Raw genomic sequence first — 27,400 nt, 5'->3', positions numbered from 1 at the left:
CTCTATAGGTCTGCCCACATAAAATGCAGAACAAGTACAGGTCACCAAATATATGACCCACTCAGTACTGCAATTGGCCCAAAATTTAATATCAAAGACTTCAGAGGTGTTTTTACTGCTAAATTCCCTAGTATGTAGAACACGAGTGCAAAATGAACAATGGCCACATGGAATACATCCTAGAACAGGTCTACCTGTAAGAGACAATTGAGTGGAAATTGTAGTATCAGAACCCACTCTCTTATAATGACTGAGTTTAGAACCAATAGTCTGTCCCCTCCTAAATGAAAAGGAACATCTATCTTGAAGAAAAGAATTTAATTTATTGTCAGCCCTCAACACATTCCAATGTCTCTGTATAATATTCATAAAGCCCTGTGTATTCCGTCCATAGGTGGTAACCAGACGTAAGGGCTGTTGAACCAAATCATTGTTCTTATCTTTGTATGATAGCAAATCCTGTCTATTTAGATTTGAGGCCCAACGTTTGGCCAAATGAACTGTACCTGGACGGTAACCTCTGTCAATAAATCTCCGGACCAAGTTATCACGAGTCTGGACATAAGACTGTTGGCTGGAACAAATTCTTCTGGCTCTTAAAAACTGAGATTTGGGTAAATTCTGGATGATATGTTGTGGGTGGAAGCTGGTGGCATGTAATAAGGAGTTAAACTCTGGAAATTTCCTAAATAACGTAGTGGACAAAGTATCGTCCTCATTTCTATTGATCTCAACGTCCAGGAATAACATCCTGGATCTGTTGTAGGTCAACTTGAATTCAATGCCCCATATATTGTCATTAAGGTAATCCAGAAACTCCTTAAGGTAAGATTCATCTGCTTTCCACACCAGCCAACAATCATCCAGATAACGTCGCCAAATGTTCATCTCACACATGTAAATGTTATGATTATGGTCAAAAATCATGATCTCCTCAATGTATGCCATAAAAAGATCTGCATAAATGGGTGCGAAAGACGCACCCATAGCGGTACCTTTAATTTGCCAAAAGCATTGATTTTGATAGTAAAAAACATTGCTGGTCAACACATATTCTGTGAGACATACCAAAAAAGTATTAAATCCAGGTTGATATAAGCCAGATCTAGCCAACCAATAGTCCAAAGCTTGTAAGCCTGCCCAGTGTGGAATATTAGTATAAAGAGAGGTAATGTCAAAAGTACATAATAGCCAATGGGGTTCAAGTTGAGTCTCATTAATAATGTCCAAGAACTGAGTAGTGTCTTGAATCCTAGCTCTTATGGACAAAAGTAGCGGTTTCAAGTATTGAGTTAAATATTCAGACAATGGTTCAGTAAGGGACCCATGTCCAGAAACAATAGGTCGGCCTGGTGGATTAGTGGCATGTTTATGTATCTTAGGTAACAAATAGAAGTATTGTTTCTTGGGTGACAGGACCATTAGTTGTTCCTTTATAGACTGTGTAATTATGCCCTCCTCAACTGCTTCTGTCAGAAACTGTCCAATTTTACGCTGAAAATGAGGAGAAGGATCCAAAGGCATCTGCATATAATATTCCTTATCCCCCAATTGTCTCATGGCTTCCTTATCATAGGTAACCTTGTCCAATACCACCACTGCCCCACCCTTGTCAGCTTGTGTAATAACCAAGTCTTTATTTTTAGTAAGCTCCTCAAGACTCTGTATTTCTTCCGTGGACAAATTGTTATGAGATGTAGGAAAATCCCTAAAATAACAGTGTATATCCTGTAATACACTTTTCTGAAACCCCCCTACCAAGTGTGTCATAGGTGGATTAAAGGTGGATTTTTTAAACTTAAATTCATGAGATGTACCCCTCTCATTGTTAGCAAAAAACAATTTCAAATTGAGCAGTCGACAAAAATTGTCATCTGGGCTGCTTATTGTATTGGATAATCCACAACACTAATTTCTAATTCCAATGTTCATAATATTTCTTCTGTTGAACTAACTACCACACAAATCAAGTTATTGAATAAAGGGTTAAACTTTGTTCCCGGTTTTTTTGTTTCTGAACAGTCTTTAGCCCAGGATGTGGCAAATTTTTGTCGACTGCTCAATTTGAAATTGTTTTTTGCTAACAATGAGAGGGGTACATCTCATGAATTTAAGTTTAAAAAATCCACCTTTAATCCACCTATGACACACTTGGTAGGGGTTTTTCAGAAAAGTGTATTACAGGATATACACTGTTATTTTAGGGATTTTCCTACATCTCATAACAATTTGTCCACGGAAGAAATACAGAGTCTTGAGGAGCTTACTAAAAATAAAGACTTGGTTATTACACAAGCTGACAAGGGTGGGGCGGTGGTGGTATTGGACAAGGTTACCTATGATAAGGAAGCCATGAGACAATTGGGGGATAAGGAATATTATATGCAGATGCCTTTGGATCCTTCTCCTCATTTTCAGCGTAAAATTGGACAGTTTCTGACAGAAGCAGTTGAGGAGGGCATAATTACACAGTCTATAAAGGAACAACTAATGGTCCTGTCACCCAAGAAACAATATTTCTATTTGTTACCTAAGATACATAAACTTGCCACTAATCCACCAGGCCGACCTATTGTTTCTGGACATGGGTCCCTTACTGAACCATTGTCTGAATATTTAACTCAATACTTGAAACCGCTACTTTTGTCCATAAGAGCTAGGATTCAAGACACTACTCAGTTCTTGGACATTATTAATGAGACTCAACTTGAACCCCATTGGCTATTATGTACTTTGGACATTACCTCTCTTTATACTAATATTCCACACTGGGCAGGCTTACAAGCTTTGGACTATTGGTTGGCTAGATCTGGCTTATATCAACCTGGATTTAATACTTTTTTGGTATGTCTCACAGAATATGTGTTGACCAGCAATGTTTTTACTATCAAAATCAATGCTTTTGGCAAATTAAAAGTACCGCTATGGGTACGTCTTTCGCACCCATTTATGCGGATCTTTTTATGGCATATATTGAGGAGATCATGATTTATGACCATAATCATAACATTTACATGTGTGAGATGGACATTTGGCGTCGTTATCTGGATGATTGTTGGCTGGTGTGGAAAGCTGATGAATCTTACCTTAAGGAGTTTCTGGATTACCTTAATGACAATATATGGGGCATTGAATTCAAGTTGACCTACAACAGATCCAGGATGTTATTCCTGGACGTTGAGATCAATAGAAATGAGGACGATACTTTGTCCACTACGTTATTTAGGAAATTTCCAGAGTTTAACTCCTTATTACATGCCACCAGCTTCCACCCACAACATATCATCCAGAATATACCCAAATCTCAGTTTTTAAGAGCCAGAAGAATTTATTCTAGCCAACAGTCTTATGTCCAGACTCGTGATGACTTGGTCCGGAGATTTATTGACAGAGGTTACCGTCCAGGTACAGTTCATTTGGCCAAACGTTGGGCCTCAAATCTAAATAGACAGGATTTGCTATCGTACAAAGATAAGAACAATGATTTGGTTCGACAGCCCTTACGTCTGGTTACCACCTATGAACGGAATACACAGGGCTTTATGAATATTATACAGAGACATTCGAATGTGTTGAGGGCTGAAAATCAATTAAATTCTTTTCTTCAAGATAGATGTTCCTTTTCATTTAGGAGGGGACAGACTATTGGTTCTAAACTCAGTCATTATAAGAGGGTGGGTTCTGATACTACAATTTCCACTCAATTGTCTCTTACAGGTGGACCTGTTCTAGGACGTATTCCATGTGGCCATTGTTCATTTTGCACTCGTGTTCTACATACTAGGGAATTTAGCAGTAAAAACACCTCTGAAGTCTTTGATATTAAATTTTTGGCCAATTGCAGTACTGAGAGGGTCATATATTTGGTGACCTGTACTTGTTCTGCATTTTATGTGGGCTAGACCTCTAGAGCTTTCCGTCTTAGAATGTGAGAACATTTGAGTGACATTAAGAACAAACGCCTTAGTAATGCACTGTACAAACACAGTTTACAACATGTATCAGCCTCTTTTAAGTTTGTTATCATTGACTGCATCAAGGGTATATGTAAAGGTAAACATCATTGGCATGAGTTACTTTTTTTAAGGAGAATAAATGGATTGTAAAACTTGGAGCTCTGTTTCCACCTGGTCTTAATGACCAATTTTGAATCAAGTATTTTGATTGGTTCCTATGTGGTTTTTCATTGTATATATGTATTTAAATTGGTATTCAATTATTTTGACTGTTTGAATTTCACTGATGAAGGCTCTGCTGAGCCGAAACCGGTCTGAATGTGTCATACTAGAATTATAGGGGGCATTGTCCCTTCATGTGAATAAATATTTTTTGCATTTTGGCACTCTCCAACACTTGCTGGCTTCTCTTTTTTCGGATTTATTTTTCATTTATCACAAATAACAAGGAAGTGAAGTCAGTCCTCTACCTTAACCCTGGGGACAGCTATCTCCTTGCTTCTCTAGTGAGGTTTCTGAACCAATACCTACAACTGCTTGGTTTCTTCTTGACCAAGAAAACAAAGCAGAAGAAATTTTACATTCCGTGGATGACTATAATTCAGTCAAATATTACACTGAGGAAAAGAAACCGAATTATTAGTCATTGTGATAATTTGCTTGCTTCTTCTGTGAAGGAGAAGCAGGATTGCTTGGTCACTAAACAGACCATTTTTATAACAAGTATTAGACTTTGATGGGGAGATTAACATCATGCTGTACCAGATCAACAGCTACCACTGCTGTGTTCTTCTAAAACATATAGGTTCATAGGTTGGTACTGGGCTATCTGCCTGAAGGCATATATTAGCCCAGCCACGTTGTGCGGTATTCACCGCCCCTTTAGTAGTTCCCTAGACCCTTGTACTAGCAGCTAGTACCCTTGGCCCCTATCTAGTAGTGCTGTTGGTGTGAACTTTCTGTTACCCATCCACTCATCAAGGTTCCTCTTGAAGAGTGATAGTGAGGGGCTCTGTCTTATGTAGATCGGGACCCTGTTCCATAGTAAGGGAAGTCTCTGCGAAGGGAATCTATCCCTCCAGCATGTTCTATTCATTGTTGTGTTGAGGTTTATATCCCTAGAGCATGTAGCTCGAGTAGATTTGGTTTTGCTAAGATGGAGCATGTTCAACAATTCTAGGTTGGACATGGCTCTGTACATTAGACAGAGATCGCCTCTGAGAAAGCATTATGCAACAGAGAACAGTCTTAGCTTTTTCAATCGTGCTGCATAGGGCAACTGTTTGAGGCCAGTAATCCTCTTGGTTAGGTAACTTTGTGGTCTCTCCAGCTGCTGGAGATGTCTAGCCAGGTACATTCCAATTGGTGCATTGTACTCAATAATGGGTCTGATGAGGGAAGAGTAGAGGGGCACCATTACATCCTTAGATCTTGATACGAACCCTTTCATGATCAGATGGGTCACATAGAAGGATTTTCTAACCACTTTGGCAACATGGTTATCAAAGGAAAGCTGACTATCTACTTGGGTCCCTAGATCCCTTATTTCTTCTTCAGATTTCAGGGGATTACCTCCTATGTTGTAGTTTGCGGGTACTCTGTTTTTTCCAAAGGGGATTACTATGCATTTTTTTGCATTTAACTTGAGACCATGGCTTTGACACCATGCATCAGTCTCGTTTAGGCCGTTCTGTAGGATCTGCATGTCGCCCGGAGACTCTATTATAGCACCCAGTTTGCAGTCATCCACAAACTTAGTCAGCCACAGCCCTTCCGTGCTTGCCTGTACTTCTGAGAATCAGAATATTTATGAGGCTACTCATTGGATATCAATTCAAATATCTGTAGAAGTTATAAGCTGGATAGGCACTCTAGTGGTAAAGCATGATGGATGTATCCACCCTTCAAGGCTTGTTATTGTAGAACATCCATCCATTGCTAGAACTTGAGAGGATGTTGGTACTCTCCCAGTCGTATTCTGAATTCTTGCAGCAGTGATTTTTATAGCTTCATAGGTAGGTACTAAGCTATCTGCCCGAAGGCATTTATAAGCCTAGCTGGAATGTGTTGGCTTTCGCTGCCCCCTTAGATTAGTTCCCTGTACCTCTCTTCAGCAGAGCCATTGAAGTGATCCCCGGGGTAAACTTTCTGTTTCCCATCCACTTGTCAAGGTTTCTCTTGAAGAGGGATAGCGAGGAGCTCTGCCTAATGTAGATTGGAATCTTGTTCTAGATAATGGGAAGTCTCTCGGACAGGAATCCATCCCTCCAGCATGTCCTATTTATTGTTGTGGTGATGTTTAGATCCTTGGAGTGTGCGGCTCGAGGGGATATGGTTTTCTTTAGGTGGAGCATGTCCATCAATTCTGGGTTGGACATGGCCTTGTACGTCAGGTAGAGATCACCTCTGAGTAGGCGGTATGCAACCGAGTACAGCTGGAGTTTCTTTAGTCGAGATGCATAGGGCATCTGCTTGAGGCCAGTGATCCTCTTGGTGAGTTACTTCTGTGGTCTTTCCAGTTGTTGCAGGTGTCTTGTAAGGTACATCCCAAATGGGGTATTGTACTCTATGATGGGTCTGATGAGTGATGTGTAGAGGAGCCCAATGACCTCTTTCGATCTGGATGTAAACCCTTTTGTGATTAGGTGGGCCACATAGAAGGATTTTCTAACCACTTTGGCAATGTGACTATCAAAGGAGAGGTTACTATCTACTTGGGTCCCCAGATCCCTTATTATGTCTTCCGTATTTAGGGGGATACCACCTATGTGGTAGTTTGTGGGTACTTTGTTTTTTCCAAAGGGGATGACTATGCACTTTTTGGCATTTAGCTTGAGGCCATGGTTTTGACACCAGGTATCTGTCTCGGTGAGACCATTTTGGAGGATGTTTGTGTCAGCTGGAGAGTCAATTATAGCCCCTAGTTTGCAGTCATCTGCGAACTTGGTCAGCCGTAGTCCTCCTGTGCTTGCCTGTACCTCTGAGAAGTATATGCCGAACAGGAGGGGTCCTAGGACTGAGCCCTGGGGAATGCCAGTTGTAACCGGTTTAGAGTCAGACCTAGCTCCCGCAACTCTTACCATGTGGGTTCTGTCTGTGAGCCAGTTGGCAACCTGTCTCGTAACGTAGAGGTTTATGTTCAGGCTGGTGAGCTTCTCTATAATACCTGAATGGGGAATGGTGTTGAAGGCCTTTTGCGAGGTCTAAGTAGGCTGTGTGGACCACCTTTCCCTCATCTCTAGCCTTGGTAACTGTCTCAAAGAAGTCCACCAGGTTTAGGAGGCATGTTCTGCCCTTAACAAAGCCGAACTGGGTAGGGTCCAGTGTTTGAAGGTTTCCTATGTCTCTGTTAATGAGATCCATTATGATGCACTCCATAGCTTTGCAGACCAAGCTAGTCAGGCTTATAGGGTGATAGTTCCCGGGGTCCATTTTGGCTCCACCTTTGTGGAGTGGAATAACCGTTGCTGTGCACCACTCTGTGGGCACGTAGCCTGTGGAGAGGCTGAGTTTAAGCAGTGTGTTTAGGTGAGGAATTAGTTCATCTTTGAGCACGTGTAGGACACAGCCTGGGACACCATCCGGTCCCATTGATGCTGTATTTTTTGGCTTTGGAGAGGGCCGTTTTAACCTGAGTGTCTGTGATTTCAGGGGCACTACATTCTTCTGGTATAGTTATGGGCCCTTTTGGGGGTGAGAGGGGGGTGAAATTTGCACTGAACCTATCTGCCAGGATGTTGACTATATCGGTCGGTTCAGTGTATTTTGTGCCATTCTGCACTAACTCTGAGCAGATCTGAGAATTGCCACTTAGATTCTTGACATAGCTAAAGAATGCCTTGTGGTTATCTTTGGAGTCCATGGCAATTTTTCTTTCGAAGCTAGCCTTGGATGATTTTAAGAGGGAACGTAGTTTCTTGCTGATACTGATCAGGGATGTCTTCCCTTCTTGGGATTTTGCTCTTTTCTGTACTAGTTTCCTCCTTCTGTTGTATAGCTTGTTTATGGCAGGGGTCCACCAGACTGGTTTCCTTTTCTTGGAGGAGTGAGTCTTGGTTTTGTTTGGGATAGCACGATCCATGCATTCTTGTAGGTGCCCGTAGAGTACATTAGTAAAGGATTTTGCAGCTTGGACAGCGTTATCCTTTAACATGGGGGCTTTGAAACTTTCCACCTTGGTCTTAAGTAACATGAAGTTTGCTTTTGAAAAGTTTTTCACAGTGGTTTCGTTGACTGGGGGTGGTGGCGGAATGTGGATATCCAGAGTGATTAGTTTATGGTCAGATCTAACCAGCGAGGGGTTGACCTCCGGTGTGGAACACCGGTCGCCCATGTTGATGATGACCAGGTCCAGTATGCTGTCACCTCTGGTGGGGGTGTTGACCAGTTCATCCAGGGCATTTGAGTTTATAAATTCTAGGAAATGTTGGACAAGGGAATTTGTGCTTGAGTAGTTCTCCCAGTTAATGTTTGGGTAATTGAAATCACCCAATATCAGGGTGTTTGGTAGGACCTTTATGTTTCCCAATGTTTCCATGACTGCGGAGTGGGGGTCCTGGGACACGGTGGGTGATCTGTAGCAAGCTATAATTTGAGTAGCAGTTTTGCCTGTTGTTAGTTGCATGTGGATGATTTCAGAAGCATCGTGCTGTGCCACTAACCTGGAGGTGTGGGTATCCTTGATGAATATGGATACGCCCCCGCCTTTTTCTTTTCGGTCTGGGTTTTGTGGCCAAAATGTATGGTATGAGTTGTAGCCTGGTAGTGCTGGAGTGCTCTCTGGAGCCTTAAAACAGGTTTCTGTTATTGCACATATATCGATTTTCTCCATACTGAGGAGTGCCTCGAGTGCATGCATTTTGAGCTTTAGACTTCTGGCATTGAGTAGCATTACCCTCAGTTTTTTGTTACTTGTGCTATTTACGGTGGTGGGTTTGTCTTTTGAGCCTTGCCTAAAAAAGGCACTATGGTGGTGGCAAGAGCCTCGGCCAGTATTCGAAAGCCTAAGGGTGACAGGTGCAAGCTGTCTTTAGCGAAGCAGTGTGGCTTGTCGAGCATGTCATCCCAGGCTGACAGACACTGGATCCCCTTTGAGTGACACCAGAAGCTTAGACAATTGTTGAAATTGATCATTTTTTCTCTCTACCGTGGTGTCATTCTTGGTGAGGGCAGGATGCTACTCAGGGTCAGGGTCATACCGGTCTGGGCTACGTGATCAGAGAGCTCCTCCATGTCTCTTTTCACGTAGTCCAGACACACCAACATGGACAATGACAAAGTCATATTTGTACTTGTTCTGGAGTGACCTGAGTGCTTGTGTTATGTGGCGGATCCTAGCACCCGACAGGCAGCTAACAGTAACCTTCTCCTTGTTCAGCCTAGTGAGTGGGACGTCAGTGTGCCTGACTATAGAATCACCTATTACTAGTGTGTCGGTGTGTTATTTTGCCTTAAGGGTTGTGATTGTGTGGCACACTGGTTTTGTGAAGTATGTGTTTCATGGTTTGTGTTGGGGGATGGAAGTTGCTTGGATGTCAGCTTTGGAGATCTCTGTTGGTTTTGCAGATTTTTATTTAGAGCCTCCGAGTATGTTTTTGTGTATTTATGTGTGTTTTTTGCCAGTGCTGGTTTCATAGGTGTATGTGAGACTGGTGGTGTGATGCATGTAATTCCCTTCTCCTCTTGACTGCCTGGTTCAGTCTTGGGTTGAGAGAGCTTAGCCTCCAGTTTGGCTGTATAATTGCATCTCTCGCATGTATTAGTGTTTGGTGGAAGGATGAGAGGGTTGTCTGTGTACCCGAGGCAATTGTAACATTGCTTCAGAATGCCCAGATTCACCAGTTGGACCTGAGAGTACACCTGAAACTGCCCTTTGGACATGCCTGGATAGGTACAGTGAACTGTTTTAGTGATTGGCTGGTAAAGTCGAATAGAGAGCCTTGTCCTTCTCTACAGTATAGGGGGATCTAGTGCTAAGGTTTATTAGTGCTTGCTATGAGTTTTTAGCAAGTGCCGGGATGAGAAGTGAATGGTTTAAGTGCTTAAGTTGAAATTTTGTCTATTTCCAAGGGAAAAATTGAAGAGTAGACTTTGTGAAGCCGGGAATAGTTATACCCTAGCTAACTGGTGTTGCCCGACAATCATAACCACGCAAATGCAGGATCTGAAGTAGTTAACTTAATTTGTCCATCAACCTATGGGTTATCGGATCCATATCGGATCCGAGCCGGTAGCTTCCAACAGCTAAGATCCGAGCTCCAAGCTCCTCCCCCTTACCCATAATCCCCTGCTATCCCTTCCTGACCCCAGATCTAGTTTGCCGTGGTTCACTCAGCAGCTTGATTGAGCTTCCAGGCGTGGTGGTTGTCGATTTTGTGAGAAACAAATCTTTTTTCTTAGTTTAAACAGATTTTTTGTGTGTGTGTGATTAGCATAGTTCCCCTGTAGCATTAACGTTTTCTTACCTGGTGTTTAGTTTTTTTTTAGTGTTATTCCCTCCCCCTCATGTTTGCGTTAGGGTGTGTGGTTTTGGGGCCTAGTGGGTGTGTTGTTTTTTTGTAGGTATGGCGGAGGCACCCAAAACATTCTTTTCAAAGTGTACCGAGTGTGGCCATAAGCTGTCCCCAGCGGATGGCCACACTTGGTGCGTTTTATGCCTTGGGGTTGAACATTTGAACATCTTTCCACCGGCTGCACTATTTGTGCAGTGTTCAACCCCAGGGCCCTCAAGGACCGGAGGTCGAAGCTGATTCTGGCGGCACTTCTGCCCCCGGACCTGGCTTCGTCCTCCGGTTCCTCTGTGGCACCTGCCGCAGCTGCGGCAGTGCCACCTGCTATTCCCCTTCCCCTGGGCCAGGAGGAGAGGGAAGCTAAAAAGGAGAAACGCCGGGAAAAGCACAAGCGGCGGGCCGAAGCTTCTGCATCGGCCCCGCCAGCCAAATGGGTTTCTCCTCCCAGGGCCTCCGAGTCTTCTCCTTCCCAGCTCCGTTCACCCTGCTTTTCGCCAGGGCCAGAGGAGGAGGAGACCCGGTCGCCCTCGAGGTCATCGAGGCGGCAGTCCTGGCCCGCCTCGGTGGCCTCATCAAGGTCTACCCGGTGTTTGTCCGATGCAGACTTGGACCGGATGATGTGTAGGTTCCTCCAGGCCCAGCTGCAGATGGGAGTGCTCCTGCCTCACCCCCCTCCGGGGGGGGGGGCTTGACCCCCTTTTTCACCCCGATCGCTCCTTCTCCAACCCACTACCGGGGTTCAGAGCCTTCGGAGCCGGGTAGCCGGGAGTCTGTCGGCGCCGATAGTATCGGGTACTTCGGCGCCGATGGCACCTTCGAGTCTGTCGGGTCCTTTTCTTCGAATCTGAGCTCTCGGAGCCGAGAACTGAGCTTCGGATCCGGAGGTGTCAGTATGGCTTCGGCTCCGTCTCGGTTGGAGCATATTGGCCCTTCGGATCTGACCGTGTCGGCACTGGCTCCGATCCGCACGTCGGATCTGAGGGAAGGTCTGCTCTCGGATCCTAGGGAGAGCAGTTCTCCTTCAGCGTTCGATGTCATGCAGAGGGTTTTGTCGAGGGATTCCAGGCCCCCAGCTTCAGCTAAGGCTCCACCCTGCACGCCCTCTCAGACGGGTCTGCCTTCCATCACCTGGCCCCAGGGACAGCCTGCACAGACGTCCCAGATAGTTCCCTTGCTGGAACAGGATGTAGTTGGTGAGGCCTCTTCGGACAGCCCCCCCGAGGAGGTCCCTCACAAACGCAAGTGCAAGAGGAGGCACTTGGACTCCCCTGAGTCCTTGACAGAGGACACAGACTTGGAGGAAGGGGAAGGTTCCCCAAGGTCACCCCCCGAAGACGTCTCCTTCGGAGACATCATGGAGATGCTTTGGATCAGAGGGGGGTGGTCTGCCCCAAAACCTTCCTCTGACGAGTCTGTGTTTCTGGAGGCGTTTGAAGCAGGCCCGTATTCCTCTTGGGTGTCCCCTCCCACCGATCCCCTGGTAGACCTGATTACTACCAGACCATGGAAGGAACCGGACACTGTGGAGTCCATTCCAAAGAGGCCGGACAAAATTCTCAGCCCCCCTTCGGATAACAAGGTAGATGCCATGTTGGTGGCGGCCGCCATCAAAAGGGAACTGGCCCAGAAGAGTTCCTTGGTCCATCCTCCAGACAAGGAGTCTTGGACGATTGACCGTCTGGGGAAGCGGGTGTTCACTTCAGCCACCTTTTCTGTGAGGTCACTGAATTATATGGCACACATGATACGGCTCCAGCGGGATCTTATCAAAGAATACGCTGGGTCACCCCCAGTCCATGTCGACGGAGGACAAGAAAGTGTACTCTACCCGAATGGCCACTCTCAAATCTATCTCCAATACATCTATGCGGTTATTATCCCATGCCACGGAAGGAGCCGCTAGAGCTAGCGGAGCGGGCATCGTCCTACGGCAACAGGCGTGACTCCATCATTGTGATTTCGCGGAACCCTTTAAGGCATCGTTCGCAAATGCCCCGTTTGATGGTTCTGCCCTTTTTGGCAAGACCATACGCGACACACTGGTCCAGAGTGAGAATGACAGGAAGACATCTGCCATCAGTGTCCGCTTCTCTGCTCCCCAGAGGTCCTTCTCCAGGAACCAAAAGGGACAGAAGAAGATGTGGTTCCGGAAGTCTCAACAGTCCCGTTTCGCTCCAGAGCCCTCGTCCTTCAGAGGCATAGGAGGACAGGGTGGACACCGCCCTAGAGGCAGAGGGGGCCCGAAGAACTTTGGGTCCAGAGAACCTTTCTCTGATCGGCCCACGCAGCAACCCTGAAGGGTTACCCAACTTCTCCACTCTGGAGGCAGTCAGGGCGCGTTTCTCGAAGCACCTGGCAGCTTGGGAGTCCATTACAACAGATCGCTGGGTGCTTCAGATCATATCCAGAGGCTACAAGATTCCCTTTCTCAATCCCCCTCTCAGTTCCCGAAGCCTCCCCAATGTCCCACCCAATCAAAGGGAGGTGGCAGCCGAGGAAATACTCCGGCTGCTAGAAAAAAGAGCAATCCAGCACGTCCCCCCCCAGACCAGTCCGGATCAGGTTTTTACTCCAGGTTCTTCTTGGTGCCAAAAAAGACGGGGGACCTAAGACCAATCCTCGACCTGTCCTTTCTAAACCTGTCAGTAGCCAAAGAAAAGTTCCGGATGGTCACCCTTCAATCCATTCTCCCACTTCTTCAGGAGAACGACTGGATGTGCTCCATAGACCTCAAGGATGTGTACTACCACATTTTGATGGACAGACAATCCAGGAGGTTTCTCTGCTTCTGGCTGGGAGCCAGCCATTACCAATTCAGGGTCCTTCCCTTTGGTCTCACCACAGCCCCCAGGGTGTTCACCAAAGTGTTAACTGTTGTAGAGGCCCACCTGAGACTCCAGGGAATTCAGGTCTTTCCGTACCTGAACAACTGGCTCCTGGCCACTCCCACCAGGCATCTACTATGCACCGCCATGGATTACTTTCTCCATCTAGCTCCCCAGCTGGGGATCACGATCAACATCGGGAAATCTTCCCTTCTCCCAACTCAAATCCTAGATTTCATCAGAGCCAGATTGAACACAAACCAGCTTATAGCCTTTTTGACTCCGGACCAGCTACGAACTCTGAAATTCCATGTACTGGCCCTTCTACAATCCCCAGCTCCCCCTGCAGAATTGGTCCTGAGGGCTCTAGGCTGGATGGTGGCAACCATCAACGTACTACCCATGGCACGCTTAAACATGAGAATTCTTCAATGGACTTTGCAAGTCCAGTGGTCCTTCCTGCGACATTCCCTGAGCTTCCCCATTCCTCTCAGCAGGGTGTGCAGGAAAGTCCTCTTATGGTGGCTCCAGTCCCCGGACCTCCAGAAGGGGCGCCCCTTCTCTGTGTCCCCTCCTCTAGCCACAGTGACCACGGATGCCTCTCGCCTCGGGTGGGGGGGCACTGCTTGGGCAGGACCGTCCAAGGCACATGGAACCATTCGGAGACCTCATTGCATATCAATGTCCTAGAGATGAGAGCGGTGCTTTTGGCATTGCAAGCACTTCAGAGCCTTCTTCCCTTGGGGACAATTGCGATCTAGACAGACAACTTGTCGGTCATCTAGTATATCAACAAACAAGGGGGAACCAGGTCCTACCCACTTTGTCGGGAGGCCATGAGAGTATGGGAATGGGCGATGTCCACCAACCGCTTTCTCATAGCGACGCACATTCCGGGACGGTCCAACATTTTGGCAGACAGACTGAGTCGAACCATCCTCTCACCGTACGAGTGGTCTCTGAATCCCAGAGTAGCAAAACAGATCTTCTCCAAATGGGGTCAATCTCGTTGCGATCTTTTCGCCTCCTTCGAACACAAAGTGCAGCGACTACTTCGCTCTAATTCCCCCACCCGGGGAATTCCCCAGAGACGCTCTGGTGCATGTTTGGCCACCCGGTCTACTTTATGCTTACCCTCCTCTGCCCCTGAATCTAAAGTTTTTACAGAAAGCCAGATAGTTGGGGAGCAGAATAATCCTCATTACCCCATTTTGGCCTCGTCAAGCTTGGTTCCCATATCTATGGTCTCATCTAGTGAGTCCCCCATGGATTCTAGACCCCATCCCGGATCTGATCTCTCACCCATCAGGACTGTCAACCCCGAATCTGGATGACCTCAAGCTCACAGCTTGGTTGATCCAGTTCCAGTGATAGCTAGGACTCCCGGTATCTCGTCCCCTGCCAAGGCTATTCTAGTAGCCGCTCACAAGCCATCTACTAGAAGAATTTATAATAGCAAATGGAAGCATTTTCCTATTTGGGTGGAGCATCAGAACTTAGATCCCTTTACAGCTCCGTTGCCAGCAGTACTAGATTTTCTGTCAGGATTATTCGACCAAAGTGCTAGCTCTTCTACGGTCAAAGTCCAGTTGGCTGCAATCTCTCATTATCATGTTGGCAGTCATCTCGGCCCTTTGATTTCATCCAAACTATGTAAGACCTTCCTAAAAGGCACTTTCCTACTAAGACCTCCGGTTAAAGATGCAGTCCCTCCTTGGGATTTAACTCTTGTACTTCAGTCTCTAACAGCTCCTCCCTTTGAGCCTGCAACTTCGGTGGATCTAAAATACTTATCTTGGAAGACAGTTTTTCTTGTTGCCATAACTTTGGCCAGAAGGGTCTCGGAGCTTCAAGCCCTTTGCGCCAAGCCACCGTATTTGATTTTTCACAAAGATAGAGTCTCACTCAGGACCAACCCCTCTTTTCTGCCCAAAATTGCTTCGGAGTCTAATATCAACGAATCTATTAATTTACCAGTCTTCTTTCCAAATTATCAGAACAAAGGTGAATACAAGTTGCACTCTCTAGACGTACATAGGCAACTAAGATTCTATTTGCACAGGACAGCTGATCTTAGGAAATCAGACCAGCTTTTTGTGTCCTTTGCTAAATCCTCTTTGGGAAAACCTGTAACAAAAGTCACATTGTCCAGATGGATTTCCCAATGTATTCTTTTGGCATATGAGAGTTCTGGCCGGCCTGCACCTCAAGGAGTCCATGCCCATTCTACTCGGTCGATTTCTACCTCTGCTGCTTTTCAATCTGGGGTGTCGTTGGATGACATTTGTTCAGCAGCCACTTGGGCTTCATCTCATACATTTATAAACCATTACAAATTGGATATTGTTTCTAGAGGGAGAGCATCCTTTGGCTCTGCAGTGCTCCGGAACATCCTTCCATGAGGACCTCCCAAGAATCAAGTAGCTGGGGACTCTGTCCCATAGGTTAATGGGCAAATGAAGTTAACTACTTCAGATTAAGAAGTTATGTACTCACCATAACGTTCCATCTGAGTAGGTAAACTTCATTTGTCAGCAACCGTCCCTCCCACCGTCCCCCTAACCTATATGGATGTTCAAAGGACTCTTGCTTTCATGGTGGATTGTCTCTAGGTTAGAGTATGGAGGTGGTTCTTGGTATCGTATGGTCTATGGATAAGCAAACTCGATCTGAGGTCAGGAAGGGATAGGGGATTATGGGTAAGGGGAGGAGCTTGGAGCTCGGATCTTAGCTGTTGGAAGCTGCTGGCTCGGATCCGATATGGATCCGATAACCCATATGTTGCTGACAAATGAAGTTTACCTACTCAGGTGGAACATTATGGCGAGTACATAACTTCTTATTTTATAGCAGGGAAATAAAAGATGATGATCATAGAGTTGTGTGAATATACTCACCATAAAAGTAGAAGTTGGAATAGTAGCATTATTGCTGCAGGATGTGCTTATAGTAGCTTGCCACACTGTTATTACTAACAGTTAAAATTTTACTGTTTATGCTTGAGGTTTTCAAAACTGTTTTGCAGTAATATTTGATGATGCGTTAACTATGTTTGCCAGTTTTGGTGCACCAAAAGACGAGAGCAGAGTAAAGTGAATAAAGTGAGTGAATGCACTCTTTTTGCAGTCAGGCTTCCATTGCTGATTACAGTGTGAAACTGCAACCATTACCTCCTAAGGAATGTTGAAAAAGGCATACAGTTCCCTTCAGTTCTACACCACTTGTATAAATTCCTATAAGAGTTAACCTACAGTTTGAATGTGTACTGTTATGGTGAGCATACTAACACAGCTGTGCTTTCCCTGTTTCATGGTGGACATCTCTAACCAACAAATGAAATATTATTTTTGAAATTATGAAATACAAGTCCTGCTTACATTTGTTTTTTGTTTCTTTGTTCATCTGTATGTGCTTACTACCAGTCTTAAATTTTGGACGGTATCTCCATATCTGTTCCTCCTTTTTCTTCTTGATATATCTCTGTGACTTGGGGTCAGCTAGCTACAGATATAGAGGAATGCTGCCCTTTGGAGTTTAGGGTAAGGAGAGTTCCCCCTTGAAGGTGCTATTTGATGCTGATAAATTTCTTGAACACTTTGCAGCCTCGTGCTTTCAGGACTGTCTTAGCATCATTAGTACACCTTCCCTAATTTTCTATAGTCCTAAGGGACAATTAAGTTGAATGTTCTTCAGGTAAATCACATTCACTGCAACACTTATTGAGTGAAACTGCTGTTTTTCTAGGGGGCAGGAGAGAGCTAGGGTTACATACAGTATGTATGACTGGAAGTAGATGATCTTACAGAACATAGCTGATAAGGTCAGGAGAGTTGGGTGCAGGAATAGGTACTGTTTGCATAGCATGAAAGAAATGTATTCCACATGAGACTTTTTTCTCCCATCTTGTGGTTTCAACAACCTGGTACCTTTTTTTTCTAGGTTGATCGACTTGGCGAGGAAACTTGACAAGGCAGAGCGAGAACCTTTATCAAAATGCGCATTTTACTTCAAGAAGCTACAACATCATGGATATGCTGCTGAAACCTACATGAAAATGGGTGACTTAAAAGCACTGATTCTGCTACATGTGGATACTCAGCACTGGGAGGAGGTAGGATCAACTTAGTACACATTCCTTTATATTATTGATATGTTAAGAGTTTGTTTGAGGGTAGATGACCATTGCTTGGACTTGGACTTGGACTTAGTAGGATTCTTTTCCTCCAAAATAAATGCAGGATGCTCATTTTCTAGCTTATGTTTGCTGGTAATAATACACATTTTAAAACATTAAAATTCTCTGCTAGCCTGTGCAAAATGTACATGTAGGCACTGATAGAAATAATAATTTTTTTAAATGAAGTCTGCTCTGTCTGATTATGAACTAACAAATTCTCTAATCTAATATAGCACAGCAAATAACAACTAGGGACAAAACGCCTGTTAAATAGAACAAACTGGCACACAGGATGCCAAGGAGAACAACAAGGCCAACGGCCAACCAGTTCTCAACGATAATTAGCTAAATTGAAGAAGAAAGTACTTCAACAAGACTGAAACTATTCTAACAATAGTTAAACACTAGCAAAGGCTATAAAACTTGAAAAGTTAAACTGTAATATAGGAAAAATAGCAAAATGTGTTAAACTTAGCCACGGCCAAGAAGAAGCACATCTGAACTCGTCGATGTGGCAAACGAGATCTGGGGATTATACTGGTACACCGTGGGAAACCTAGCTAGCCACAAGCCAACTAGAAAACGTTGAGCTTTGTAATAGGCTGAGTCGGAGCCAAGGATCTGCTCCAAACCCATGTGTAAGAATGAAGGGCGAGAAGGACTGCAAACATGGAGCGTTATGGTGAGTACATAACTTCTTTTTTTTTTTTTTTTTTTTAAATGAAGTCTGCTCTGTCTGATTCATGTTTTCCTTAATTCGAGCAGTGATCCATAGCATTTATACTTTCCAAACATATAGACTATCAGACCTGGGCAGTTTTCTTTATCTTTATACCCCATTCCCAAGTCAGGCTTTTATATGTTGTATGCCAGTATTAAAAAAAAAAAAGAAAAACGGTTGCTTCAGGTCTAGACTATAACCATTTTTAACAGTCATTTATATCTCTTGTTCATCATTAGATGAAAGTTACAGTAGTGTAAGTTATATGGGGTTATTTCCTGCCAGGGATATGATGTGACAACTGGCCAGCTTCCAAAGCTTTAGGACACCTTCCACACTTTCTAACCACTGATGGGCTCTTGGGGAGCTGTATAAAGTCAGTAGCAGCAAACCTTCAGAACATTTTTGAGTGCGCTGTCCTTGCAAGCTTCCAGTGATCGACTGCTACTGCTTTACCATGGCTGGACAGATAAATGCCCCTCTGAGGAAAACATTCCAATTTACTTTTTCTTAGGAAAACTTTCCTTTTCCAGAGAAAATTTATTTAAACTAGGAAATTTATTTTTAGTGGCCGTCATTAAACTGTTCTAAAAGTTGGCTTTTGGTTAAATTTATTTGTTTGGGGGAAAACTTTTTTAAATCCTTTTTGTGTAAAAGTTTTAATTATTTGTGTGGAAGAGTACAGATGGGAGCTTGTACTAGAGCTTTTCGCGGTTGCCACAAAAATTTAAACTCGGGTGAATTTCCTGTAAAAAAGTTCACTGACTCTTTCAGGCTGCTATCACCCTTTCTGGTACTTTTTCTTGGATATCCATGAAGCAGGCTTCAGTCTCTTTGATTTGTCTCTCTCCCCTGTGTGCAATAAAAATAGGAAAGCTTGTCACGAGTCTTCTGTAGGCAGACTGGCTTCCTCACTGCCTGAGCCACATATGAGCGACATTGCTTCTTGACATGCCACTAAGGACCAGGAGTTAGGCATATCCTCTGCAGCTGAGCAGAACTACTCTTGTTGATCTTGGAGAAAGGAGTGGATGATGCTTTCCCACAAAGCTGTCCTAGAGAGCCTTTTCCCCAGGGAAGAGTTCCTTCTTGAGTTTTTATAAGGGGTGTCCTAGAAAAAAATAAACAGAAAGTTAGGCGTATTTCTTTTCCTGATTGACAGCAAATGGACAGGGAAGATCAGCTGGATGTTGTTAAGAGCGTATTTCAAGACTTAAGTACTGATATCTCACTGGGTTGTAAAATATAAAGATTTTCTTCTCAGTTAGATACCGACTCCCAGTCAGAAGGATCGGAATTTGACTGGGGTTATGCTTTTGCAGTACCTATGCCAGAGGAAAGGGAATCTGATTCCGAGAAAAGTTTTTCTTTAGAACCCTCCCCCGCAAAGAAGTATCTTTTTCTGAAACTATATTCAGAATGAAAGAATTGTTTCGATGAGAACAGAGTCGGATTCTAGTATCCCATCAATGGTATTATGACTTATTACAGCTAGATTTTCCTCAGCCTGCAGCTGTTCCTCCTGTCCTTAAAGTATTAAAGTTTTTTTTTTTTTATTTACAGTCTGTAGCATGTCTGATAGTCAGCCTCTTGCCTGTAAAAAAGTCTGATAGGTTATATCTATTTTCTAATCTCAAATTAGACCCTGCAGTTATTTCTTTGGCAAAACCATGTGTTGCCAAACACCTTGTGAGTGCTAACCCTATCCCTCTATCCCTTCTGATTAAGATGGGAAAACATTTGCTAGATTTGGGAAGGAAGTATATTCTTCTTCTTTAACCTTCAGAATATCAAAATGCCAGGCTCATTTGTTTAAATATCTGCTTGTTTCATTTGAAAATATGAGAATGTTAACAGCTAGTCTTCCTTCTTCATAGATTAAAACTTCTCTCAGGTCTTTAATAGTTTATATTTTCTAGGTAAACAAACGCTCTTTGATTTGTTCTTATGACTCTACATTTTTTTTTTGGTTATGTTCACAAAATTTACCAGAAGTTGTCAAAGCTGAGATCTTCAGTTCTGCAATAGATAGATGGGTATTATTTGGCTCATCTTCTACTAAGGTCCTTAAAAGCTTTGACAAAAGAGGAAGATTAATTCAGGGGTTCGTACATATTTTATCCCTTCTTCCCAAAGTTTAATAGGATCTTTCCTTCCAGGTCAAGATATTTTTATAGTAATCAGAACAAACAAAAGGGTATAGACAAAAGGAATTTCAAAATGCAATGGCAAGAAGTCCAAAGAAGAAGGGAGGAGCTTCCCATAACCAAGGATAGTCGAAGACAGACAGACTATATGTCCATTCAGGTATCACCTGAATTTTATTCAAGAATCTTTATGGTCACAAAGAAAGAAAGAAGGAACTTAAAAACTAATCCTAGATGTTTTTTTCCTAAACCTTCACATCAAATTCTAGAGGTTCTAGATGCTTTCCCTCTAGTTTCTGTTACCATTTATTCTACTTCAGTTTTTTTGGTAACCCTAGATTTACAAGGTGCTTATATTCACATTCCAGTCAGCAAAGACTTCAGACTTTTTTAAATTTTTCTGTGTTAAGCTTACATTTCAGTTCTATATCTTACACTTTAGATTGTCTGCACCTCCAAGGGTGTACACAGAGTGTCTGGTACCAATAATAGTTCATTGCAGGTTGCAAGAAATTCACATTTTTCCATGTTTAGAAGATTGTCTTATATTTGCAGACTCTTTTTTAAGAAGTCAGGAATCCCTGTCTTAGGTAAAAAATCTCCTTCTCATCCTGAAGCTCCATGTGAATTTACAGAAATATTCTCTCACCTTTTCACATGACAGGGTTTTTGTGATACTTGCTAGATACTTTCCTAATGAGAGCTTTTCTTCCAAATAACAGTTTCTGATTATCTGCACCCAGTCTCAGATCCCAGCCAGGGAATATCTCAGGACACTGAGTTTCATGGCCTCTACAAATTCTTCTTATTCTTCTGGTCAGACTTCATGTGAGAAAATGTCAATGATTCCTGAAATCTGTTTGGACCAAACACCAGCACCTTCTTTCCTTTCAAGTTCCAGTGTTGAGATTTGTTGTAAAGGAGTTGCTTTGGAGGTTTGAACAGTTTTCTTTATACCCACATCTTCCCTTCTCCCCTGCCAGCTCCTTGCCCAGACAGTAACAGGTGCCTCAGACTTTGCTTGGGGAGCTATTTTCAAAGGGGTGAAAGTTCAGGTTCTGTGGAATAAACAGGACAGACTAAAGCATAAATGTAAAAGAAAGTACAGTAATAAATGCTTTGAAATCTCTGAACCATCTTTGGACTGCAGGACCTTTACTCTTAATCAAGATAACACTACAGTGATGTGGTATACAAACAAACAGGGGAGGCTGTCCTAGAAGGCTGCACACTTGCACACTGATCAGCTTCTAAATTTCAGCTTACCCTGAGAGAAAACAGAAACCAAGAAAAAAGGACCATCGGAGTTGTAAATTTGGGTAAAATTCAGTTACTGGCTGGTAAATACATTACCTGGATACCAGCAAAGAAGAAATCTAGATATCCTGAAAGATGACCAACCAGAAAAGGTAAAAAAAAAGAAGAAACATTTGGTGGGAAGAATCCTGCAACTGTTCGGCAAAAAACACTTCATTTCAGCTTTGGCGGAATAGATGACTTGCAGTAATTTAGAGGAAAAATAAATCAAATGTACTCAGAGGTGATTGAAATAAATAAAAAGTTGAAGGACTATATCAACTCAAATAACAATAGGCTGGAAAAAATAGAATGCTTTAACTAGCTATTCAGATAAAGTGACAAAACTGGAAAAAATCAGAGGATGAAATGAAGAAAAGGCTGGCTGAGTATTAGGCTGCTCAAGAAGAGCTGTTTTAAAAATAATAGATGTTAAGTTGTCATTCTTGCCTTCATTCTTGCTGGATGGGTTCGGAGCCGATCCTCGGCTCCAACTTGGCCAATACTAAAACTCGAGAGCTTATTCCACTGGCTCGAGGCTCCCCTATGTCCCACAATGCTAGGCGGTAACTACTCAGATCTCGTTTGCCGCTTAGCTGACGAGGTGCTTTCTTCTACCGGCTCTGGCAGGTTAGTAAGTTTTCTAGTCAAAAACTTAAAATTTCTACCCCTATCCTTTCTATTTAGTTTAGTTTTTAATATAGAGTATCCCTTTAGTTTAAATCGGGTCTCCCTTGTTTTTTATCCCCTTTTTATTCCCTTTTAGATTAGATTATAGATCTTATAGAGTAGATTAATTACCCCTTACACAAACCTAAATAGACTTAGATCATCACACAGGTTACTTGCACAGGCGCTCAAATCCTGTAACTCAGGAGGTGACTCTTTGTTTTCCAACACAGTGGGTAAAATATGGAATTCTCTTCCACCTAGTCTCACCAATTCCACCTCCCTAAATACATTCAAGAAAGGCCTCTCCCACCACTTCAAATCCCACTGGCTTTGCCAATGTTCTAATCCAGACTAATCCACATTTTCCCCCTCCATTTCCTCAGTAATTTTACTTTCCACCTAGTCATTAAGCCATCTACTCTCTACCTGAAACTAACTATATGAAGGTTTTGTTTCTTTTTTACAACTGTTATTGTACTTACTAGTGTAACTTTTTTTCTCATCTGTGTATTAAATGTATAACTACAATCGTATGTTATCTGTCAAATATTGTTGTAACCTACTTTGTCCTATTGGAGCTTTTCTCCCCGGGCCTCCTCTGAAAATGGACATGTGTCCAGTCGGACTATCCCGGTCAACAAATGTAAAATAAATAAAAAAAATAAATTTTAACTTCTAGGCCTTTGGCCCACTCCCCTTTTTTCCCCTGTCATTTTAGTGTGACTGGATTTTTTCCTTTGGTTAAAGGGTGTGTCTGTGTGTTGTGTCTGTGTTATATACAGTCTCTTTTAGGATGTCTAAAGACTCCAAGGTCTCAGGCTTCAAGAAGTGTGATTCGTGCTGTCAGAAAATGTCTCTGACAGACAGTCACACTTCTTGTGTCTATTGCCTGGGACCTTTGCACCTGCAGGACTCCTGTGCTGTTTGCCATGCATTCAGCCCTAGAGTCCTGCAGGAACGCAAAAATAAGCTTATTCTTCGAGGCTTGTTAAAGCCTGAAGGCCCCTCGACCCAGTCTGCGTCGGGGAAGCCTTCAAAGACTTCCAGGCCATCGGCTCCAGCTTCAGAGCCATCTGCTGGGAGCATTAAGGCTGCTTCGACATCGGCTCCGGCTGGAGTCGATGTTTCGAAGTCTCAAACCGTTACCTCGGCTCCGGCCGGAGCCGAGGTTGCTAAGACTCAGTTGGCTCCGATAGTCTTATCGGAGCCACCTTCAAAAAAAGAGGTCGAGGTCCCCTTCCATCGGCTCCATCCACTCGGCTCCGGGATCCCCTCTTTTGTCAGAGCGGAGCCATAGGTCCCATTCCTCTCGGTCCTCCAGGCTGTCCGACCATGACTTATAAAGGGTGGTGAGTAGACTTCTCAAGTCCGAGGCACTGGCCCAAATGCTGCATAGCCCTACTCAACAGTCAGCGGCTATTCCCATCCCTGCTTCTATTCCTCCTCCGACTCTTTTGAGTTCGGAGCCGGGGCTCATCGGAGCCGTGGCTGTCGGTGCATCAGAGCCGATACCTTGCCTTTCGGCTCCGTCGTCAGCTACAATTTCCTCCTTGGAGGGATCTTGGCGCCGAGCTTCCCTCATCGGCTCGGAGGGGGCGAGTGGCATCGGACCCTTGTCTGACCCTGTTCTCCCTCATGGAGCGTCGGCGCTGGTGAGTTCGGCTCTGACATTGGCCTTGGAGCCGCCCCTGTCGGTGCCGGGGGGGTCCTTGTCTCCTCGGAGCGGGGACCTTTGGCCTTGGCTGATTGGGGCGCCTTCGAGGTCATGCGGAGCGTGCTAGACCCAGTGTCTACCCCACAGTCGGCTCCATCAGCTCCTCCTTCTTTAGTGCCTGCGGTGGTTTCTACCCACCCCCCCTCGTAACAGATCGTAGAGAGCCAGCTCCTCAGGTTTCCCCATTAGGAATATCCTCTTCTTCCGAGGCTTCTCCTGATCCGGTAGGAGAACCCCCTCGGAAGAGACAGTGCAAGAGGAAGCACATTGACTCCCCTGTGTCTATCACCTCTGACACCGACTTGGAGGAATCTGAAGGTTCACCTCGGTCCCCCTCTGAGGATGTCTCCTTTGCTGACATCCTTGAAATCCTTAAACAGAGGGGGAACTGGCCCGCCCTTAACCCTTCAGAGGACGAGTCGGTCTACCTTGAGGCGTTTGGCTCTCGCCCTTCCACCTCCTGGGTGTCTCCTCCCTTTGACACCCTCATGGAAGTGGTGGCAAGGAAGGCTTGGATGGCCACTGATTCGGTGGAACCTACCCCAAGGAGGCCGTCAAAATTTATTACTGCCCCAAAAGAGAAACAGTTCTTATCCAAAGGTGTCTCTGTTGATGCCATGGTGGTGGCCGCAGCCACTAAGAAGGAATTAGCTGATCCTTCGCTACCTGTCCATCCTCCTAATAAGGAGTCTATGACCATGGACAGGTACGGTAAGCGGATGTTTTCCTCAGCGACCTTTGCCATGCGGTCGCTGAACTACTTGTGTCACTTCACCCGTCTCCAGAGGGATTTACTCAAGAATATGGGTGAGGCCATGCAGGATCCAACAGCTGAGGGGTTCCAAGACAAAATGAACTCCCAGTTGGCAACCCTGAATTCGATTGTCAACTTCTCTATGCGGCTTATCTCATATGCGGCTGATGGGGCGAGTAGGGTCGCAGGCACAGGTGTAGCTTTACGACGCCACTTCTGGATGCGGCTTTGCAGTTTTGTGGACCCTTTCAAGGCATCCTTCACCAATTCCCCCTTTGATGGCTCAACGTTGTTTGGACCTCAGGTGAAGGATACATTGACTAGGTGCGAGCAGGAAGGTAAGACTCTCTCTGCTGTGGGAGTCCGTTTTTCTACCCCTTCTAGACCTTATCCCAAAGGAATGTGGTTCCGCAAACCACAAGGAGTCTCATCTGACGCACAAAGTCGATTCCCCTCTAGAGGCAGAGGGGGGAACAACAATAGACGCCGCCCTAGGGGCAGAGGTGGTCCGCAAAACCAGGGTAGTAGAGAAATTTTCTCTGATAAACCCTTTCAGCATCCCTGAGGAGCTGCCCGGCTGTCCACCTTTGGAGGCAGTTGGGGGAAGATTATCACTGTACCCAAAAGCCTGGTTTTCCCTCACTCAAGACAAATGGGTACAGTTGATCATATCCAAGGTTTACAAAATCCCCTTTATTCACATCCCATCCCAACCCAAAGGATCCCTTCCAGACGTTCCACCCAGTCTAAGGGAACAAGCAGTGTTAGAAATATCAAAGCTGCTGTCAAAAAGAGCTATCCAACCAGTCCCAGCAGACCAGCAAGGATCCGGAATCTGCTCCAAATTCTTTTTAGTACCAAAAAAAACAGGGGACTGGAGACCAATACTGGATCTCAGCAAGCTAAACAATTATGTGAAGAAAACAAAATTCCGGATGGTCATGCTACAGTCCATTCTACCCTTCTTGGGTCAGGACAATTGGATGTGCTCGATAGACCTTCAGGATGCATACTACCATATCAAAATGCACAGACGCTCCAGGAGGCTTCTCCACTTCAGGCTGGGAGCCAGTCACTACCAGTTCAGAGCCCTGCCCTTTGGTCTTACTACAGCCCCCAAGTGTTTACCAAATGTATGGCAGTGGTCGCAGCTCACTTGAGACGTCAAGGATTCCAGGTGTTTCCATATTTGGACGACTGGCTCCTTACCGCCACCACCAGGCATCAACTGCTTCTATCCAGAGACTTCACCATCCAAACTTGTCAAGCTCTAGGCATTTCAATAAATTTCGAAAAATCTACCTTGTCGCCTTGTCAATCTGTTACCTTTATAGGCGCCACCTTAGACACAGTTAATCTTTCCGCCAGACTAACAGAGCAAAGAGTATCAGATATCCGCAAACAAGTTTACCTTCTACTTCAATGCAACAAGATCAAAGCCAGGGTAGTCTTGAAGGTATTAGGACTCATGGCAGCTACTATTACACTTCTCCCCTTAGCTCGTTTTCACATGCGGATCCTCCAGTGGATGCTGTTTTCTCAATGGTCCTTCCAACAGTTCCCGATGTCTCACATCATCCTACTAACCCAATCATGCAAGAATCACCTGTCTTGGTGGATCACATCACCTCAAGTTCTCCAGGGCAAACCCTTCATTCCTCCCCCTCCAATCACCACGGTGACGACGGACACCTCCCTGATCGGGTGGGGGTGGCATTATCAGGGCAGGACAGTCCAGGGCACATGGCAATCTTTCGAGTGCCACTTGCACATAAATGTCTTAGAGATGAGAGCAGTGCTTTTAGCGTTGCAAGCCCTTCAGGACTCTCTTCCCACAGGGACTATTGCAATTCAGACGGACAACATGTCCGTAGTGTGGTACATCAACAAACAGGGCGGAACCAAGTCCTGCCCCTTATGTCGAGAGGCACTCAGACTTTGGTAGTGGGCGATTTCTTCTCAGCATTTTCTGATAGCAACGCACATTCCCGGGAAATCCACCGTGATTGCGGACAAGTTGAGCAGGGCTTATTCTCATGCCTCACGAGTGGTCTCTAAAAAAATCAGTGCTGGAAAAAGTCTTTCGAAGATGGGGCCGGCCTTGCGGCGATCTTTTTGAAGCTCCCCAAAACAGCAAGTGTCACGACTTCTTCACCCTCTTCCCTTTACCAGGCCAACCCACCAGAGACGCTCTAGTCCACGATTGGCCCCGGGGACTTCTATATGCTTTCCCCCCCTTTCCACTGATCTCTCAATTAATTCAGAAAGCTATCGCCTCGAGAGTCACCATGATCCTCATTGCCCCTTACTGGCCTCGACAGAGATGGTTTCCGTTCCTCCATCATTACCTCTTGGAGCAGCCTTGGCATCTGGACCCAGTGCCAGATCTTTTGACCCACCAGTCGGGCCAGCTGCACCACTCCCTCCAATCTCTCAACCTCACAGCGTGTTTTCTCCGATTCCTACCCTAGCCAGGCTTCCCTTAATCTCTCATTCAGTCCGTAACATCCTGATAGCCTCTCACAAGTCTTCTACCAGAAGGATTTACAATAGTAAGTGGAAGCGTTTTTCCTTCTGGGCAGCATCAAAAAATATAGACCCCTTCACTGCACCTATCCAGTCTATCCTA

General features: G+C 44.8%; 1 protein-coding gene across 1 annotated transcript in view; it reads left to right on the top strand.

Annotated features, from left to right (window-relative positions):
- Positions 1 to 27,400, top strand: part of IFT122 (intraflagellar transport 122) — a 2,412,356-nt gene that overhangs the window by 1,459,900 nt on the left and 925,056 nt on the right. Inside the window, exon 19 of the mRNA XM_044078630.1 lies at positions 17,230 to 17,401. Within this exon, the coding sequence (XP_043934565.1) occupies positions 17,230 to 17,401 (172 nt within the window). The remainder of the gene's footprint in view (positions 1 to 17,229; positions 17,402 to 27,400) is intronic.

Source organism: Protopterus annectens, chromosome 7.part1, assembly GCF_019279795.1.
Source record: "Protopterus annectens isolate FY-2018-M chromosome 7.part1, PAN1.0, whole genome shotgun sequence".
NCBI lineage: Eukaryota > Metazoa > Chordata > Ceratodontiformes > Protopteridae > Protopterus > Protopterus annectens.
The sequence above is the reverse complement of the archived record's forward strand: the minus strand, read 5'-3'. Positions and strand labels throughout refer to the sequence as shown.